This window comes from Rhamphochromis longiceps, linkage group LG13 (assembly GCF_057381845.1).
Source record: "Rhamphochromis longiceps isolate RC_006_pf linkage group LG13, R_longiceps_female_GT1.1, whole genome shotgun sequence".
Classification (NCBI taxonomy): domain Eukaryota; kingdom Metazoa; phylum Chordata; class Actinopteri; order Cichliformes; family Cichlidae; genus Rhamphochromis; species Rhamphochromis longiceps.
The window spans coordinates 32081922-32097134 of NC_140569.1; the positions used below are offsets into that span (position 1 = coordinate 32081922).

Consider the following 15213-nt stretch of genomic DNA (forward strand, 5'->3'; position numbering starts at 1 on the left):
CGCCTCTGTCAGGGTGGCTGTGGCTACAATGTAGCTTGCCATCACCTGTGTGTGAATGACTGGATGTGTAAAGTGCTTTGGGGTCCTTAGGGACTAGTAAAGCGCTATACAAATACTGGCGATTTAATAAATTATTGTCGAGTTATCTTAGTTATGTGTTTCAATAGATCTTACTTAAATCCTGTTCCATCTGGAAAAAACTGCACTGCCAAAACAAATCTTTTGAATTAGGGTCACAGGGTAACAATATACATTATATTTATAATGTGCTGACCATTACTTCCACCCCATAAAATGGCACAAAGCAATAAACTATAAAAAACTAATTAAACGCTGTGATTGCTCAGCACTTCATGTTCATGTATATCAGTTAAATTAAATAACTATCTGATCACAGAAAAAGTATAAATAACCCCAAGACAGACTGAGATCCAATTGTTAAAATTAAAAATGCCTTTACTAAAAAGGTATTTATATGCGTAACTGACAAGGAAAAAATATCCAAACATTTCTACACATACAATCAAATAGAAGACACACCTCGATTCTGTAGCAGTTATCTGACCCCTGATCAGTTTAGGGTTCTAATGATTTATATGAACAGTAATGCCAGATTACTCCAGCTAAAGCGTTATTCGGGTCCAGGTACATTACCACACCGGTCTGGACTTGAGGAGGGTTAAACCGGATAAGCATGGAGCCCATGGACACACAGAGATCTGCTATCCAGATAACACTGTGAGAGATGAATGAGCCGACTCTAAACCTCGTGTTGGAGCAAATTTCATCCCACAAGGGATTTGTAAAATTTATGATTGTAAATGGATTTGATGCTATATTCAGCTGCAAAATGCTATCAAACATAGTCCAAACACACAATTTACTTCAGATACTCTCGGTCTACTTTGAAGTAGACACTCACATCTATGTGGAGACTATAACTTTGTGGTTGTACCGTGTGGGAGATATCTGACACTATGTAGACAACCGACACAGGCCTGGAGTGTAATTTATAGAAGGTCATTACATTCTAGATTGTAATTATAAAAATGATGTGAGAATCTATTCTGTGTTATTTTTGTTATTTTAGCAACTCGTTTAAGTATGGTATTTGTGAAACCAGCAGCAGGCACATGTTGGCTCTATTATAAGCCCTCTTACATCTCATTCAGCAGATGAACAGGCAACGAACGGCACTTGAAATAACACTTGGTTTTGCCAAATATTTATATAGAAGCCAAGTTTTAAAGAAAAACTCTCTCCCAGAAATGCACTGCAAAGAAATGTCAGGAAATTGCGGCCACTGCCCTCTGTCCTCTCATATGCGTCCGTGCCCCTTTTCCTTCACTGGTTTTTATGTCTGACACATTTTCTGGCATTTAGAAACTGCTAGCTGAAATTCAAATGAGCTGAGGAAATTATTTTGAAACCGGGTCTGGGTCATTGTGGCCATGCATAGGTCTGCTCAAGTCTGCAATGCTGCAAAGCCAAGCATCAACACTGCTCTGTCTGCTGACTTCCCCATTAATAACCTCAAGTCAGTCCAACCGGCTGCGGCCAGAGGCACAACCACTCGTGCCGTCTAAGGATCCTTTGAAAAATATTGGCTTATTCATAGATACATCCCAGTGAGTCTGATGTTGGAGTCCAGCCTTGAATTTATGACAAGCCACAATAACCAACCACGAGCTGCTGAATTATGGCTCTTGTTGATCTGTCAGATGTATTAGGGTCCGACTGCCAGCCAAAGTTGGTCCAAAAAAAGGATTTTTTTTTCTCTCTGAATGGTTTGGGAAGTTCAGAAATAATAAAAAAGCAAATGTCACGAAGGTATTGCACGATTGTTTCCAAGTTTACTAACTACTTCACGGTTTATCCAGAGACAGTACATGGTTTATTACTTTATGACATAGAAATACATTGTGTTTATTCTCCTCGTTGGATTTTGTTTAGGTCAGTTTTAATAATAATAATAATAATAATGAAGCTGAAGTGAAACTGCTGTTCCTCTAAGTCCTGATAGACACTGTGAGGTAGCATAACATAAGCAGCAAGGAAAGTGATAGGAAGACAGCATCTGCAGACTGTTCAAGTTTCTTTTAAGTGTTCTTTATTTTCTGGCGTCACCTTTCAACAATTGTTTCGCAAAACATAAGACCCTCACAGTCAAAATCTCACCTGCTTTATACAGAATTTTACCCACAGCTGAAACTCATTAATCTCTACCGTTGAGAAAACAGGGTAGACTAAATAACACAGTCTAGACAAAGAAACAGGAATAAGATCATTCTTCCACTTAACAAACTCATTCACCCAACTAAACGGATTGAAAAGTCAATCTCGTCACAAAATCCGACTCATGAGGTAATTTTAAAGGAAATTAACAATTTGACACAAAAGAAACACCCCTTCATTTGGTTACACTCAACTGACATGATCAATGCATCATATCCTATATAAACAGGAAGTAACGGGGCGGCCTTTCCCATATACCAGTTTTACACATAAGACCTGCACAAAGGAACACACAATGGTACGTACAACCAAACTACATAAACAAATGAAAGATTCAAATCAACTAATAATTAAGTGGCATTTAGCTTTAAGAACATTTGCACAGATGTAATGAATGTAACCAATGCTATCCTAAACAGACCCGGGATAGTATGCAGAGCCAAGGTTACATGTGCTGTGTCTACACTAAAGCATTATGATTGACTAGAAGATAACAGAAGACATTATAACAATATATACAAGTGACAAATGGTACATGAATTCAGTCCTAGCCACTTTGTCACAGACTCCCATGCTGAAAAGCCAGACTTCAGCAATGAAATTAACACATTTACAAAGTGAGTTGAATGTTTTTATAACTCACTCACTTGAATTTCATTAAGGATAAACGGCATGTGGAAGTAGCTGGACCTTTCTATTGTGTTTGTGCTGTTTCATAATAAATAATCTGACAAATAATAAGGTCTGCTGAGCAGCACAAACCATCCAAGAAGTTTGTGTTTCAGTTTTTAGTGAAATGCTGAAGCTTTACTAAGCTGTTGTGCCGTTTGTGCACCCATACAGTTTACAGATGACAGCAAACAATATAGATACACATGACAATCTCAATATTATGCCTTGTGTAAAATATTGCAATACATTAAATCATAACCGTTTACAATTTTGCACCATCAGATTGTTATGAACTCACGGGCTAAGTGAGGAAATACAGTATATTAGATGTTTGGCACGCTGGCGTCCACTTTAAACTGTAAAGTGGGGATAATTTGTCAGGCAAGAAAGTTGAAAGGAGGATAGGTAGCAGATAGACTCAGCTGTAGGCAGCTTCCTTCCCCTCAAATCTACAGAGGCACTTGTTGTTTCAGCAAACTGACTGGTTCTCCCCAAATGACACAGTTATTTCATTCCATTCTCCAATTCGAACTCTTATACTCCCTCCCTTTGTCTGAAATTGCCCACAGAAAATGAGACTAATAATTCATTTTCGACAGCCCAGAGCAGCAAGCGATGCTTAAGTCTTTATGCCATTTACCGCTGGAGCTGCAATTTGAACAAATCCTTTTGCTGCCGAACTGCAAGCTGCACATTCTCTCCACATCCTCACAGTGTCAGACCCAATGTGATGGTTTCTGTGCGTGTATGTGCATAAAAATTACTTAATTATTATTAAGTGGTAACTTTGTAACAATGTATCAACAGGATTCTCAGTAGTTCTCCCATTAAGCAGTTTAATTTAGAAAACGGACACAGACATCATTAAAGTTACGTTTGAAATGTCTTGTGTATATTCATTCATGATTGTGGGTAATGTAGTAAATATTCTTACACTTCCCTTCACTTTTTCAGATAAGAAGAAAAAAAAAAATCACACTAACTGAAAGTAGCCAAAGGAAGGCTATTATGTCACTATTGGTAGCACAGCTCTGTTTGGAGACCTCTATAAATATACATAGGAGGCACAAGATGTGGAGGGCAGAACAAAGCGGTATTAATAGTCAGATACACCATGAAATAAGTTGCTGGAGGTGAGTTACAAAGCAACTTGCAGATACACATCAAGTTGTCACAGCAGGAAAAAACAATTTACCTGAACATCGCACTGAATTAAGGTCAGCTAGATAACGTGCCATTGCACTGCAATAATACAAACATGCTACTCATCTTTGTGGATTATGCTGCTCAAGTATAGTTAAGTCACTATAAATTAAGGGTTTCAGAAATCAACACTCTCACCGACTAAAAAACACACTCTGTACCACAGTAAAACACTCATTAAGACAGAGAGAAGATGCATGAAAAGATGATTTTTAGGACTTACTCACCGTGGATAGGGTTGTGTCCCACTGTTAGGGGGATAGGCCTTTCAGGCTGGGTCTGGATGTGAGTCTGTGTGTGAGTGGTGTGCCTTTGGTAGTATTTGGGCTTTATAATATACTGCTGGCTCTGACCAGGGTGAACTGGCACAGGTCGAATTCTGAAGGAAAAGCAGAGCATAATCAAATGCAAGAAACAAATCAAATACAAAAAACACATTACAAAGACATGCATACACTAAAAATGACACTTTCATGTCTTTTGGATCAATATCAATTTTATATGTGAACAAGTCAGTTTTAATCATGCTCATAGCACTTTGTAGTTAACAGGAAAATGCCCCAACACTTTAAATCTGTGTTCACAGTAAGCGATTTCCTGTGACAGCTCACAGAAACCAGCTGCTGTCACAAAAGGGACTGGGATGCTGCCACCAGTGTCTGAAGGTTTTGGCCCATAGAGAGCACTGCAGCCTCATCTCTCTGCCCTCTGTGATTCACTGTGCATTGACCCTTTGGAAAATGTGATCTTTTCCCAACACTAAAATCTTCTGCTTCTTTGTAAAAAGAAATCTTCTTACCACTTCCTGAAATTATCACTTTGGTTTTAGGAGGTGATAATATTTAAGAGCATCTCTCTCATGACAAATTCTTTGAGTTCCTCCAGAACAGCATCATCCCCCATCGCTTCCACTTACTACCCTTTCCCTTTTCATCAGCCTTGTCCTCAAACCACTGAGATTAAAGCTTTTTTAATTCTGCTCAATGGACAGGTCGACGCTGCAGAGAATACGTCCCAAGGATGTGTCCTCTTAAGTACAGGGCAGTCAACTTGATTTCACTGACAAATGAAACAATTTTCCCCAGGAGTTGAACCCGTAGGACTAGTATGATACCCTGACTGCACTATTAAGTGCAATTACTGGTTATGGGAAATATCCCTACAATTTAAGTACTGATTGCAGTTAATTTTGGTTAACACATTTTCTACAGGATCAACTGAGATGACACTCCGACTGTTCGTAAAGCACCATCATCAAGTTAAATTTTCTTCTAGTTAGTATCTCTGAGTGGATCAGCTCTACCCCCTCTGTGTCAGGGAGTCACCAAGACATTTATCAAATGTTAAGCCAAAGCAATGCAAGCAGACATGCACTAATCTTTTCCTCTTTTACAGCTCCATAAAGAATGTATACTTTATACTTTAAATCTCAGGGCCCTGTGGTATGGTGAACTCTTTTTAAGCCTTGTACTTAATAATAATAAAATAGAGATGGATCAAACTCTCACCACACTGACTAGCTGTCATATATGATTCCAGCTGAAAAAGTTGAAAAACATACAGGAACAGAGGTTTTCTGCAGATGATTATGAACATGTCCTAATACTATGGTGTGAGATACTGACTATTTACAATTTTTTCCACCTTGAAAGTAAGATTTCACAGTTTTTATATTAACAAAATACAACTGAAACAAAAACAATTCTAAAAGTGCTATTTTATACTATGCTATACTTCTCACCCAGAGCAGAGGCCCTGGTGGATCGATCCCCAGCTACCAAGCATCCGATTCATTCCAGTAAACCGGATTCACAGATTTGTTGACTTAACTGCAGGTTATCGCTGAGGGTGGCTGATTAGTGGCCAAAAAAATCAAAGTAAATTGTGATGCAAGCTAGAATCTTCAGAATATTTTTGGAATATTATTTACTTTCCAGACAACATATTGTAAATGAATGAGACAGACTGGAACCTAAAGCGATTTAGTGTCTGGGATCACCCAGCATTCAGTCTATTGTACAGCTCCGGGATCCTGCCATGAAACAGTATTGTAAGGGCACTATAAGCAAGTTCAAGTAAAAAAATAATACATCACAAAACACTAAATGCACCTATTGGTGCTAAAGTACAGGGTGATATTAGTGATATTAAAGCCCTGTTTGTGGCACATTAGTATATGTGAGGGGGCAAACTCCTCAAGATGGGTGGTAACCATGGTGACCATTTAGAAGTCGGCCATCTTGGATACAACTTTTGTTTTTTCAATAGGAAGAGGGCCATGTGACACATCAAACTTATTGGTAATGTCACAAGAAAAACAATGGTGTGCTTGGTTTCAACGTAACTTTATTCTTTCATGAGTTATTTACAAGTTTCTCTTTGTTCACAGCCATTGACATGTCGAAGAGGTTAACATGTGAGGAGCAGATCAAAATTGTGTTGATATCTGGTGAACGCAGTAACCGGGTCATTGCAGAAGATTTCAATGCAAGACACCCTACGAGACCACCCATCTCCAATGCTACAGTTAACAAACTGCTTGCTAAGTTTCGTGAAACTGGTTCAGTGTTGGATTTGCCAAAATGTGGACGCAAGAAAACTGTCACTAATGAAGAAACATCAGTGGCTGTCCTAGCTTCATTCAGCAAGCGCCCACAGCGTAGCACTCGCCGCATGTCGCTGGAGACTGGCATTAGTCGACCATCCCTTAGGCAGATATTAGATACTCACAAATGGCAGCCTTACAAACTCCAGCTACTGCAGCATCTCAACGAGGATGACCCAGATCGGCGCACAGAATTTGCAGAATGGGCAAAACAAAAATTGGAACAGGACCCTCAGTTCACGCAGAAGACTTTGTTCAGTGATGAGGCAAACTTTTATGTGAATGGTGAAGTTAACAAACAAAACCACCGCTATTGGTCTGACACTAACCCACATTGGATGGATCCCTCCAGACTGTTGGAACAACAAAAGTGATGGTTTGGTGTGGTATATGGGGTACAACGATAGTGGGTCCATTCTTCATCAATGGAAACCTCAAGGCCACTGGATATTTGAAATTTTGATGCATTCTCAATCATCCAGGAAAGTAAATCTCCAAAAGTTGAATCTGTTCATCTGGACGTAGTGTTTTTGTGGGAGAAACGTTTCGTCACTCATTCAAGTGACTTCTTCAGTCTCAGCTGACTGCAGGTTTCCCCAATCTTATAAACAGTACATTTGCATAATGACTGAAACCAGCCCACTGAAGGAACAATGGGCTGGGAGGTCAGTTCCTTAATCTTAATTATGCAAATTCTCATGACCTTTGATCAACAACCACTGACCAAAACCCACTGACCAAAGACCACTGATCAATGGCCATGAGTACCATTCACAGAGTTGGGGAATGGCTGCAATCACAGCATTGTAAGATGGCGAAAGATGTACCCTTAAGCCCCCTCCTCGATTCAGAGATGGTCTTTCCCTTTCCACGTAAATGGCCTCCTTGACTCCGCACTCAAACCAGCGTTCCTCCCTGTCCAGGATGTGTACATCCTCATCTTTGAAAGAGTGTCCACTGGCCTGTAGGTGTGAATAGACTGCAGAGTCCTGGCCCGACGAGGTAGCTCTTCTGTCTTGTGCCATCCGCTTCGCCAGAGGTTGTTTGGTTTCCCCGATGTATAAATCCTGGCAATCCTCCTGCACTTAACAGCGTACACTATGTTACTCTGTTTGTGTCGGGGGACCCGATCCTTGGGGTGGACCAATTTTTGGCGCAGCGTGTTTTGGGGTTTAAAAGCCACAGAGACCCGGTGTTTAGAAAAAATGTGTCTCAACTGCTCCGATACTCCTGACACATATGGGATCACTACAGGTTTTCGCTTGGGCAGCGGTTGTCCTTCTCTCCTGGATCAGCTGGAGCTTTCTTTAGGTGCCTTTCCAGTTTTGACAAAAGTCCACCTGGGATAACCAGATTTACTCAGGGCCTTCTTGATGTGCAGTTCTTCTGCCTCCCTGGCCGCTGTGTCAGTGGGGATGGTGTTCGCTCTGTGTTGTAGCGTCCTGATGACACCCAGTTTGTGCTCCAGTGGATGATGAGAGTCAAACCTTAGATACTGATCCGTATGTGTAGGTTTACGGTACACGTCAGCTTTTAGATGTCCCCCATTACTGATGGAAATCTCACAGTCTAAGAAGGCTAACCTGCCACTTTTCATATCCTCCCTGGTGAATTTGATGTGTTGGTCCACCGAGTTAATGTGATCCGTGAAATGTAGTACATCCTGAGATTTGATTTTCACCCAGGTGTCATCCACATATCTGAACCAATGGCTTGGTGGTGTTCCAGGGTAGGATAGCAAAGCCCTCTTTTCCACTTCTTCCATGTGCAAATTGGCCACGATGGGTGAAACTGGGGAGCCCATGGCACACCCATGTTTCTGCCTGTAGAACTGACCCTTGTATGTGAAGTAGGTGGAATGAAGACACAGTTCCAAAAGCAAACACACCTCCCAGCCCATTGTTCCTTCAGTGGGCTGGGTTCAGTCATTATGCAAATGTACTGTTTATAAGATTGGGGAAACCTGCAGTCAGCTGAGACTGAAGAAGTCACTTGGATGAGTGACGAAACGTTTCTCCCACAAAAACGCTACGAACAGATTAACAGATTCAACTTTTGGAGATATTTGAAATCGCTACATGATGATGTGTTTCCCTCTTTGTGCACTGAAGGTGGCACGTTCCCTGTGTTTTTCCAGCAAGATGGTGCACCACCACATTATGGGTGCCAGGTCCGAGCATTCCTAGATAAACGCTTTCCTGGAAAGTGGATTGGTCATCGTGGGCCAGTTGAATGGCCCCCAAGGTCTCCCGATCTGACCCCCTTAGACTTTCATCTTTGGGGTCATCTGAAGGCAATTGTCTATGGTGTGAAGATGCGAGATGTGCAGCACCTGAAACTACAGATACTGGATGCCTGTGCTGGCATTTCTCCTGCGGTGTTGCTATCAGTGTGTGAAGAGTGGGAGAAGAGGGTTGCATTGACAATCCAACACAATGGGCAGCACATTGAACACATTTTATGAGTGGTCAGAAACATGTAAATAACTCATGAAAGAATAAAGTTACATTGAAACCAAGCACACCATTGTTTTTCTTGTGACATTACCAATAAGTTTGATGTGTCACATGGCCCTCTTCCTATTGAAAAAAACAAAAGTTGTATCCAAGATGGCCGACTTCTAAATGGCCACCATGGTCACCACCCATCTTGAGGAGTTTGCTCCCTCACATATACTAATGTGCCACAAACAGGACTTTAATATCACCAACCATTCCCATTTTATCACGGTGTATCCATATAAATGGCCCACCCTGTATAATATTCTGTACTATAACTACTTCTAACAGCTAACATATAATTCAATTCAATTCAATTTTATTTATACAGTGCCAAATCACAACAACAATCACCTCAAGGTACTTTATATTGTAAGGTAGACCCTACAATAATACTAAAATAAAAAATAAAAACCCAACAATCATATGACCCCCTGTGGACAAGCACTTTGGCAACAGTGGGAAGGAAAAACTCCGTTTTAATAGGAAAAAAACCTCCGGCTGAACCAGGCTCAGGGAGGGGCAGCCATCTGCTGCAACTGGTATACACAGCAGCTGCTTTCCATCTACATAACCATGAACTGAAACAGCAGGTCAATCTGCCTGTCTTTAAGCAGTAACTTAGAAGAGGTACATTTTACGTTAAATTTAATCATTTGAATTAAGGATACTGTCTTGAACATTGGGTCGTTTTACACCGTAATTCATATCAATATTAGCCCTTAGTATTTGAATACTAAATTTAACACTTATTAGACTGGATATAAGCTGGCTGTCTTGACACACTGTGATTGTAGTGTTTGTGTATTCCTTCAGCACATAAAAATAGTACATCTATTGGAGCTCCCAAATGCTGGCACAGAACTATGGTAAAAATAAAGTCGGTATGAATATAGCTTAGGGCACTGATCATTGTTTGGTCAGCTGTCAGTGATCAGAGGCACTAGGCATCCTCTACATCCTTTATTATTAAAAACAATGGTGTGAATGCTCGTGTACTCCAGGCTGATACACTGTACTTCCCATTCTTTATCTTCTCAATTGACCAAACTTCACGCCGTCAACCATGTTTACTGCTTAATGAAACAAATAAATGCCTGAGCTACATTCAGACAAATGGGACATGTGCTCTTAACTGCCATCTTTTAGTCCGACATTTCGGAAGATTAGCAGCTTAGCTCAACGTTGTTACAGAGATCAATGTTTGAGATCTCAAAAAAGACAGATTGGAAGGCTGCAGATTTGAACATGAGGACTTTCTGGTGTTAACAACATATAAAAAGAGGAATAATGATTATTTCTTTTCCACATGCATTCTTGCCGCAACAAAGTCACAAGAAACTGCCCCTGTCCAGAAAATCATCTCACACACTTCCATATCGAGCATTGGCTTAAAGTGGCTGAGTGCATCAGCATTTTTTTAGTCATGTTTGAAATGCCATGAAGTCTGGAGTTTTGACTTAATTTTGTAAAGTAATCAGATGTTTTATCTCTAGAAGTCTTTCAAGTTGCCCGTACAACCATTAAGATTAGTAGTCTTCTGGAGGTACTGGTCCGTGTGTGTGGGCTACCATCAACTACTGTAGCCAACCTTTACATGGAGGAGGTGGAAAGACACGCTCTTTGCTCTTTTAAAGGGACAGTACCTAGCCACATGTTGATGACACTTGGGTCAAAATCAAAACCCAAGAAGTAGAAGCCTACACTGCTCACATCAACTCTATGGATAAAAACATAAAGTTCACCAGGGAAGACACAAAGGATAACAGTTTGCCATTCCTGGACTGTGCCATGCGTATTCAAGAGAATGGAACCTAAACATTGAAGTTTACCGGAAGCCCCACACACACAGGGACCACCACCCTCTGGAACACAAACATGGAGTAATCAGGACCCTACAACACCGGGCAGAAAATGTTCCCTCTAAGCCTGAGGGGAAAAAGAGGGAACACTCACATGTAAAGGAAGCTCTTAAAACATGGACTTCCATCAAATCAACAAAGATGCACAGAAAAGAAGATCAGACACCAACTAGGAAGGGCCAGAAAGGCAAACGCAACAATATTGTCATCCCCTATGTGACAGGTTTATCACAGAAACTCTTCTCCAAGCACAACATCCCAGTGTACTCCAGACCCAGCCACACACTCAGACAAAAAATGGTTCATTCCAAGGACAAAGCTCCTAAACACAAACTTAATGTAGTGTATGCTGTACAGTGTAGCAAGGAATGCTCAGACCTCTACATTGGAGAGACCAGACAGCCACTTCATAAACACATGGCACAACATAGAAAGCCACCTCGACAGGACAAGACTCGGCGGTCCATCTGCATCTAAAGGACAAAGATCACTCTTTCGAGAATGCCAGTGTTCATATTTTGGACAGAGAAGACATTTGGTTTGAAAGAGGAGTGAAAGAAGCCATTTATTTCCAATATGAGCGACCATTTTTGAACAGAGGGCGGGGCTTACGACACCAACTGTCTGTCTTTATTCTGATGGACCAGACATGAGATCTGTAAGTGATTTGTCAGAGCATCCTCAATCCCAACACTTAACATACCAACAATTTGTCATGTCCCAATTAGGGCTGCCACAAACGATTATTTTGATAGTCGACTAGTCACCGATTATTTTTGCGATTAGTCGACTAATCAGATCATCATCCATTGGACATAAAACGTACAGCTTATTGCACCAGCAGCATCTGCTCTTATATAACTATCATTAGCTTACAGCTTTAAGTGTTTACGGTATGTGCTCACTAAAAATAAAGACAAGATGATAGTTTATTAAATTTTAATGAAATTTGCAGATTCTTTCGGTGAAGTTTAATAAACTCCTTGCTATCTAAAATATAACGGGACACCGGAGTATATTCTCGAGAATCTCACACTTCTGATAATCAGTTGTTTATTCAGCTGTGTAAAAACTATAACTTTAATCTCAGCCAAACCGATTTACTCAGGAACAAATAAAATATTAAAAAAGCCAAACAATAACATTTTGAAGTTATCTAAGTGACTTATATATATTTAACCTGAGTAGCGACAGACGGCAGTGGGTTTGAAAACGATTTGCCGGGAGTCCGGTGCTCTCATGGGCTCCAGTGAGCCTTGCCCCCGGCTAGCTATCGAGCTAGTGGGCAACAGACGTCTCCGAAAATGTCGGGGCGCTTTTGAAAATATGTGGTGTCTTGATAAACTGAGCAGATATTTGAGGTTTACACAGCTACATTCTCACCTGAAAATATGTTAAACGTTTATTTTGTGACCCAGAAAGAATAATAAGAGTAATATTAAAACTAACTAGCTGCCGCCATTGTTGTAAACTGAGCTGGGCTGCGCTATGAATTCTGGGACACAGCTTCTTCTTCTTCTTCGGGGTTAACGGCAGCTGGCATCCTTGTACATGCAGTGCTGCCATCTTCTGTGTCAGGCCGTTATTACACTCTTAAATCCTTCTACTTATTCCTGCGTCTTTTGTGATCTTACAAAGCTTCAAACGACGCATCGACTATTAAATCAGTCGTCGACGATTTTGATAGTCGACATAATCGTGACTAGTCGACTAATCGTGGCAGCCCTAGTCCCGATACGTGTCATAGTAACGCAAAAGGTAACCTTCCCTATGCTATGCTCCAGATTGTGGATGGAATCCAATAGAATGATGCTCCTGGCAGTAACACACGTTCCAGCCATGTATTCCAGCCCTAACCTTAACCACAACCTTAACCATATCAGATAGTTTTTTCCAAAGCGATTCATGATGAGAAAGCAAGATAAATTTACATGTGTAGATCCAAACAGTTCTCATGTTTCCAAACGTGTAACATACCGACGATTTGTCACATAGCGTCGGAATGTTACTTTTTGGCATGGAAACGTGTTGGATTTGTTGCTGTAATTATATTTTTTCAAACTGTGAAACAAATTGAATAACATTCATCCATCTAATGTTGGGTTTAGTGGTGGGGAACAACTTTTACTTTGTGCAGCACTCTCTCTGTGACTGTTTCACCCAGTCAGAGCAAGCAGCTTCCAAGAACCACTCGCTGAGTGGTCGGGTAATACACATTTTTATGTAGCAACTGAAGGTTGCCAGGCAGTCGATCGATCTAAGATAGCAATAATAATGACACAGAGCGAAATGTAAAAATAACATAAAAAATAGTACAGAATATTAAGCAATAACGGATAAATGAAAGGTTTTGCAGAAATTAAATTGCATTTGAACAAAAACAAAACTGTCATCAAAAAAGCAATTAAAAATAAAATAATTCTTATAAATTAAAATATGTAATATTATTAGTAATTATACAAAGTTTTGGATAACTCCTGTTGGTGGCTTTCAAAGAAAATGTCATTAATACAGTACACACAGCACATTATACTGTATGTGCAGAAGATTTAACACTAATGGAAAATGATATGTCCTTCTCCGGGACTGGAAAATGAGGGATACAAGGAGAGTGCATGGCCACAGAAAGAAGATGATAACATGGAGGGAGAGCCATTTGTCAACCAGACATATTTTCATCCCTTTCATATGATAGGCCTCCTGCCACAGTATAAATAAACAGAAAGTGATAGCCTTGTACATAGCTCAGCTATGACCCTGTAAAGTCTTAAATAGCTCTTCTGTTCAGATTATGCAGCAGGCTAATGCAGAACTGTACTGTAACTTTTCACACCTCATTGTATGAAATGTTTGCTTGTACGATGCAGTCATGAAAACATTTTGTGGTTGAAGGGTTACAATTATCTGTTAAGATAAATTTGTGTCTGTGTACTCACAGTGGACACAATAGCGTATGTAAAAAAGCTTTTGTGCATGCTTGTTTATATAAACTGACCAGCATCTAGTTTGTTATGGAGGTGACAGGTGTTGTAATCTAAATTGAGACAGACAAGGGGAGCATATTTGACTTTGTTTACTGCTCACTCCCCTAAATGAAACCTATAAAAACATGTAACCTTTCAAATCTGCAGCCAAGAAAAGCACTGTGTGTGTAAAAAAGATTTGTGTGTGGACTTAGCCAAAAAAACCCTGCAAGTTACAAGTACGAATTTTGACCCTATTTCTCTTCCTTTCCTCTGATTGGTCAATGTCATGTCAATCACAAATGTAACAATCCAATCAGAGAACAGATGGGTTTGGCTGTCGGAGGGGCGCTTTTTTGAGCTGCAGGTCCTTGAAGGGTAATACAGTTTGAAGCTAGAGGATCTCTATATAAATACCCGATAGAAGCTAGGTCCCCTAACTTTCAGCAGCTGTTGAAAGGAAAAAGTTGTGGTATATCAGTGGTTAGAAATACTTATTACTACTTATTACTTTAGGATTATTTTAACACAAAGTCAGGGCTGACCCGGGACCATTGCTGTGAGTCACAGTGCGCAGCATAAAAGTCCTTTCACATCCGACGCAGGATGTGCTGCTAATGCTAACTGCTAACTAAAAGCAAAGGATCCAGAATTTGTTGCTGGCTGCTGGGCTCTGTGGGTTTTTGCAGCAGCTCTACCTGTACTAGATGCACCTGCTCCTTGTCGTTTCTATCTCTGACTTTATGTCCTCTACAAGAGTTTCTCTTTTTTTGCTAGTTCTTCAAATGTTCAATAAAAACATGTATGCTAATTCGTAACGAAGAAAGCTTTGTAATGAAGACTGTCATTTCCAAAACACTGCCCCCCCCCCGCGGTCTGCAGCGCTGTTGAAAAGGCTGTGGAAGTCCCTGTATTAAACACATAGTCCTGTGACACAAAAATCACCAAACTTGGACGACCACAGACTGTTTTCCTTCGTGGTGATGAAGGAAAACGCTGGGTTGGCATGTAAAAGGGCATTTATTCCCTTCAAAGACCTACAAAGTACAAAATATTTATGACCACATTTTGAGCCCATAATTTTCATCCTGCCTCAAGAAAATATCATGACTGCATTCACTGGCAATGAGTGCAACAGTAAAATAAAGAAATTATTTAACAAATAAAAAAAAGAC

The 15213-nt window shown here is 40.3% G+C and overlaps 1 protein-coding gene and 1 pseudogene across 7 annotated transcripts in view; one reads left to right on the forward strand and one right to left on the reverse strand.

Annotated features, from left to right (window-relative positions):
• The window catches only part of ltbp1 (latent transforming growth factor beta binding protein 1), a 142019-nt gene that overhangs the window by 75141 nt on the left and 51665 nt on the right, over positions 1 to 15213 (reverse strand). For all 7 annotated transcript variants that reach the window (XM_085429029.1, XM_085429027.1, XM_085429032.1 and 4 more), the window contains exon 4: positions 4338 to 4489. In XM_085429029.1, the coding sequence (XP_085285155.1) occupies positions 4338 to 4489 (152 nt within the window). The remainder of the gene's footprint in view (positions 1 to 4337; positions 4490 to 15213) is intronic.
• On the forward strand, positions 10936 to 11728 carry LOC146656129 (uncharacterized; annotated as a pseudogene).